The 6116-nt window shown below is 44.4% G+C and overlaps 1 protein-coding gene across 5 annotated transcripts in view; it reads left to right on the top strand.

The window, feature by feature from the left end:
- The first annotated feature begins 3245 nt into the window (after positions 1-3245).
- The window catches only part of SP1 (Sp1 transcription factor), a 31025-nt gene continuing 28154 nt past the window's right edge, over positions 3246-6116 (top strand). The window contains exons 1-2 of one of the 5 annotated variants that reach the window (XM_088138041.1): positions 3246-3497; positions 5667-5755. In XM_088138041.1, the coding sequence (XP_087994167.1) occupies positions 3491-3497; positions 5667-5755 (96 nt within the window). In that variant the 5' untranslated portion in view covers positions 3246-3490. Of the gene's footprint in view, positions 3498-3794; positions 3938-4002; positions 4783-5069; positions 5110-5666; positions 5756-6116 lie in introns of those variants that run through there. The other 4 variants (XM_025163758.2, XM_025163759.2, XM_088138042.1 and 1 more) reach the window with 4 other exon arrangements.

The raw sequence follows: 6116 nt of genomic DNA, 5'->3' as shown, positions 1-6116 counted from the left end.
GGTTCTGCAGAATAGCTCTAAGAACAACAGAATTTTGACTGCTCCACCATATGGATATCATGAGTTACAAGTTCATGAACAAGGACAATCACTGATCATTGGGAAGGTCAGGAAAGACCTGCAAGAAAGCCAAACACTACCTACACGTATGGTTCCGGAGAGCAGTACTAGGGGACTTATTTGGCCACATGGTTGTTAGTTCCAGAGGGGTCCATTCTGTCACTCTTGCTGTTTTGATATTTAGAGTTTGATATTTGATATTTATTGGGTGAGGTGATTGAGGGTAGCCACCAGTATACTATATGTTTGACAGCCCCATCTAATATTAAAGTCAGGCAAGATGATGCAGATTTTGAACCAATGTTTGTAATAGTTGAGTAAGAGCCAATGAACTGAGACTGAGTTCAACAAGACAGAGGTACTGGACTGGTGGCTTATGGACCTGAGGTCTCTGACTCTAGGTACGGTTCCACTGTTGAAGGAGCATAAATAACAGTCTTCATAGTCTCCTGGATTCATCTCTGTCACTCAAGGCACAAATGGGTTCAGTGGTTCTGAATGCTTTTGACCAGCTTCAGCTGGCCCACTGACTGTAACTTTTTTAATATAGGGATGGCCTGGCCATGATAATCCACATTCTGGTAACTTCCTAGATAGATTACTGAGATGCATTTTACTTGGGCTTGTTCTTGAAGACAAGTCAGAAGCTGCAAGTTGCCTACTCCTGAACTAAACAGTAGCATTTCCATTTATAATGAAAAAATGGTTTCATATTCATTGCATTTTTTCTACTGATCTTAAGAAAATCCTGTTATTTTGTCTGCCCTCTGATCTCCAGAAGTGAAATGAAAACAGTTTTCTTGGATAAGAATAAGGGTGTGAGGTTATGCCTGGTATAGTCTGCTGCCAGTTAAGCATAGGTGGCAGATGCTCTTATGCAATAATTGGTGATTTCTCCAAGGGAGTTTCCACTGAAAGAATGAGAGCAGAATTTTTCTCCTTGCAGTTTATTCTTCACAAAGCCTCCAAAATCAGCAAAGGAGGAAAGTCTGCTGTTAACACCATTGTATGAAAAGTATCTTGCTTACATTTTTGCATTAGGCAGACTTGGCAGCATCATTCTTTTAACATCTGAGTACATCTGTAAGATTAGTTACTTTTCAGTACAGTTTAGCTCAAGATATCCTTCCTTTATTTTTCTAGAAAATACATCTCTAGATTCACTTGAAACTACTATTTCTGAACTGAGTGAGCTGACATTCTCCCTAATATATGAATGAGTAGAATCATTGATAGCTGCAGACCTCCTGCTTCACAGAAGCCATACTGTGTAAATATTGAGATGATGGGCTTTCTAGAGTTTAATCATTTCAAAATGGCTCGCTATAAAACTTGATGTTCACCAGGACTTCAGCTATTATGCATTTGCAAGGAAGTACAGACCAAAGAAACAAGCACAATGCTGTGAAACTCATTTTTGTTATCAATAAATAATTAAAGTATGAAATTTATTTTTATTATAGAATTAAAACACAAAATTAAATATAAATGTATTTATTTACTGATTTATAATTTAAATTGATAAGGTTGCCCTTTCATTTAATTAAGAGAAACTTTTTAAAAAATCAGGCAGAGCAGGGAATTTGGGTTCAAAAATGTCAGCAGGCACACTGCTGGCCAGACACCCTTCTAGGGACAAAGGAGCAGTGGCCTTAAAGCCCTAGTATGTGGGGCTGCATGCAGCCCCTAAAAACATTTTCTGTGGCTTGAAGCAGTACTACAGAGACACTGAACTTGAAAAAATATTACATATCTAGTATTAGAACCAAATATCGGGTATCTGGTCAATGAAAAATGCTGCCAGCTAAATGATTGAAATGGCTCTTTTACACTAACTTTTTAAAATGTAAAATAGATTTATGTTTAATGTTACTGTTTCTTTTTAGCTCACTAGATTGTTGTGCACATATATAACAAGGCATCAACTGAAGCTAGTGATCACACATTTGGCATGATTGCAATCTCTGGTTTATAGCATGAGAAATTTATGTTAACCGAATGAGTTACGTGTATCTGTGAGCAACGTGTGAATCTGTGAACGAGCGTCCCTAATCAGGCAAGTTGCCAGAGGTGACTCTGCTCAGCACTTACATTTATTCCCTATTGGCTCACAGGCAATAAGGTTCTCAGAACAAATATTAAAACATGGCCTGCCGAAAAAAGTGGGACCTATTTCTGAACTAATTTGTTCAGAATTACGTCGGTTCCATCGTATACAACGGCAGCGTCTATTGAATAGGACTGTGCATCACGGTTTTGATTTTTAAAAATGAACCGGAAAGTAATAGGCAAAAAATGACGCGGTAAACAATGTCAACATATAAAAAGTGTCCCTGTAAAAAAAAAAAACCTACCTCACTGTTTTCTTGAACATGTATGCTTTACAGACAATAACAAGCAAAACCTTAAGTAGACCAACTCATCTTTTTTACTCCTTCCTTGCCCTGACAGGTAAGAGAAAAAGAGAAATTCTTCCTAAACCACTGAATCGGTGGCCAAAGGCCAGCCCCATTTCACCGATTCCCAGAAAAAGGCTCAAGCGTCACCAGCCGTTACATAACACCTTCATTAAATGGAGGCAAAAGCGGAACCTCGCTTTCCACATCCGAACTAAAATGGCACCACATCCGTCACCTTCTGCTAAGGCCCACAGGATTCGCCATCCCCATTGGCCAATTTAAGGCCGTCCGCGTCCCTTATTGGAGCAGGCAGCTTTCCGCCTCCCTCTTGTTGCTGCCCTTCTGCTCATCGCTTAATCACTCTGAAACGCATCTTTCCCTCACTAGGCTCTCCGTAGATGCTGCGGGTTACACGAGCATGTCATTTCCTGTCCTGTCCCCGCCTTCTTTCCTTTCAGGAAAGGCTCGCGAGGCCCTCTTGAGCTCTGATTGGGTTATAAGTAGGTCGGTCAGGAGTCAAGTTGCACGATTTCATCATACGCGTGAAGCTTCAGAAACTTCGCGCGACAGCCGATTGGCAGATCGCAACGTCAGTTATTAGTATCCCTTCGTCCTTTCCTCGACCATGTTACTCGAACTCTCGGTCAAAGCCCCACCCCTCTCCATTGGGTGGAGCCTCACTCAGAGGCGTTTCCTGGAAGGGGTGCCACCGCCGAGCTCTTCGTAAACTGCTTCAATTTTCTTCACCCCCCCACCATTCCTGCGCCAAGCCCCGCCTTGCTGTGCTTGAATGGTCGAAGGACACGTCATTCACAGCTAATACGGCCTTCCGCAGTTTCCTTCAGGCTTTGCGATTGGGCAGAGCGGCAGGAGGCGTGTTCCTGGGCTTGGGCCGTGTCGGCGCAGCTCCCTCCCCTCGCCAACCCTTTGGCGGTCACCGGTGGGGTTAGGCTGCCTCGTCACCGACTTCGCTGCCCCCGCCCCGCCCACCCCTCCGGCACCACTTAGGTTAGCCTCCCCCGTCAGCCAACATGAGCGGTAAGGAAGGGACCATCGTGGCCGGGCGGGGGGCGCCGCCTTCTTCTCTTTTCCCGCCCCGCCCCGCCCAGCCCCCCGGGCGGGGGGATCCGAACGGGGGAGGGGTAACGATTCTGGGGAGGGGAAGCCAGCCAGGAGCCGTGGTAGGGGAAGCCTTTGGGGGAGGGGCCCCGAGGAGGGGAGCGGGGCTTGCGATGGAGGGTGGAGGAAGCGGCCAGGGGAGGGCAAGTTGCCTCAGGGAGGAGGAGGATCGGGCGGGACCAGGTGGGGGCAGGAATTTCTCCGCTGGAAAGAAGCGGCGGAGCCGGATGGATCCTCCGTCTACCTCTCTGTGGTGGTGCTGCCCAAGGTTGGGAGGGAAGCGCAGGCGATGCCGGAGAAGGAGGGAGGAGAGGAAGTAGCAAGCTAAAAGAAAAGCCTCTCTGTGTGTTTGTATGTATGTATGTATGTATGCGCCTACTCCACGATCTCCTTGAAAACTTGCTCAGCCGCACCGGGGCTTAGAAAGCGAGGAGAGTGCTTCGGGCCATATGCAGAGTGCCTTCCTCCCGGGAGTGAATGTGCCTGGTTAAACCGTCCGCATCTTGGGGGAGAGGAGGGGGGGGAGAGTTGTAATTCAGGCCGAGCGATGTCGCTTCCAGGAAGGCCGGAGGCACTTCTGAGAAACGATAAGGCCTTGTTTGGTACTCTGCCTAAACTATTAGAAGGGCACCTTTCGGCAGCTTTGCCTACGCTCTTAAAAACAGAAACACGCAACCCGTCGCTGCGCTCAAGATCTGCTAGGCCTCTTTCCCCCTCTCAGATCCGATGCAGAGGGAGGCTGCGTAGGTTTTGTTAGCGCTGGCCTGCGGCAGACTAGTTTCCTTAGCGTTCTTCGCTGGGAAGAATTTAAACTCGGAAATCGTTATGTTTGGCAGGCTTTGCTTTGTGTACACTGGTGCAGAACTCCTTATTGAACCAGCTGCAAGTCAGAAGTTTGCATACTCCTACGCCCCTTGGGAATGACTCATGCAACGGCTTCCCCTTTTCCTCCCCACACTCAGAGGCGTTTTGCATTTGCCTTACCCCGCGAGAGCACCTTTCGTACTGCTGCTCTGCCCTACAGAGATGGGGTTGGTGAAGAGGGCTGCCGAAGCGCTCTTTTTCAATAATAGCAACACTTCAGAGAAAACTAGTATTTTTCACGACGAATAGGTTTTGGAAGATGTCTAGCCGTCTCTGCTATAGAAAGACCTTTGTTAGGGACGCTGCGAAAAGTTGTAAACAGATCTCTACCCGTAGATGTGTGAGTTATTTAACGTACATTCCTGAAGCTTGAAATCGGGCTGGTTTTACATCATCAGTATGAGGAAGTGGCCAGGGCGGTGCAGGGTGAGGGAGAGGCTGTTAATATGACGCAACACCGATATCCGCCTAGCAGTTTTGATGATCACCTAGGATGTTTTTTTAATGACTGTTGTGAATGTGTACTGTAGCAATTGCTGCTAAAATTCAATTTGGTCATAAGAGGTCCTCTTTTGATATTTTATTCTTAGCCCTACAACAATTCTTGATACTCTCACTGCCCCATTTTATTTTCCATTGTTGATGTGCAATGCATGCAGTTTATCTGGTATGCTGATGGTTGCTCTTTAAATTTTAATCATAGTTATTGGTTGTATCTATATCTCAGCCTTTATTCAAAGAGATTGGAGAGGAGCATATAATATCCTTTCTCATTATTTCAGCAGTCATGTGAGATGGACTGGCTTGTTCAGGGCCAGTCAGGGACTTCCACTGTTTATTAAAAATGCGAACACAGGATTTTGTAGGTACATTTGAACTGCTCACTGAGTTACACTGTCATCTTTATTGGCTCTTTTTCCATCTTTTTATGTTCTCTTTACCACCTTTCCCCATTACAGTGCTAGATGATTTTAAACACAAATTCTAAATGCAGAGAACTTCTATATCAATGTCCAAAGTATATCACTAAGTGTATAGTCAATAATCACAAGGCTTTACTTTGTGCTGCTTTATCTAGTGTCTGCTGAAGGCCTCCATTTTTAAATCTGTATTTTTAAATATGCTCTGTTCCTTTCTGCTTCCTCATGAAAGAACTACATGCTGTATATTATTTATTTCACTCTCATTTACTCTTTCTCTTTGTATCCTCTAATTTCCATGCAGATCATGATATTTCAGAAGACATGGTTATTGTCAAGACTGAGAAGGTAGATGAAGGCTGCAGTAATGATGGAGGAAACTGCGAGGCCCAGGTGAGTGAGAGTTCTGAGAAGGAGAGATGGGTTGGAACAAGTCACAATTTGCATACTGTAGAAAGTTACCTTTCTATTAGTTCTTTGAAAGAGTTGGCTCAGTCCTTTTTGCAGCTTTAAAAAATCTTTAGTATTTTTGCAGTCCTGTATAATTAAAGTCACAATTGAAAAAGTGGTGATGATAATCTTGTGGTTCTAGGGTTAGGAGAAGAATAAATTCAGAACAGGATGGGTTAAGGGTTCATCAAAAATTTATTAGTATTTCTATGAGTGTTAGAATTTGTACTTCCTCTTGAAAGATTGTTGGACTGTAAAATTGTCTAGCCCGAGTTCTGAGTAAATTGTCCGAGTAAAATATTCT

This window comes from Python bivittatus, unplaced genomic scaffold (genome assembly GCF_059951505.1).
Source record: "Python bivittatus isolate LINGU-HERP-01145 unplaced genomic scaffold, Pbiv_v1 ctg000220_np1212, whole genome shotgun sequence".
Lineage (NCBI taxonomy): Eukaryota > Metazoa > Chordata > Lepidosauria > Squamata > Pythonidae > Python > Python bivittatus.
The sequence above is the reverse complement of the archived record's forward strand: the minus strand, read 5'-3'. Positions and strand labels throughout refer to the sequence as shown.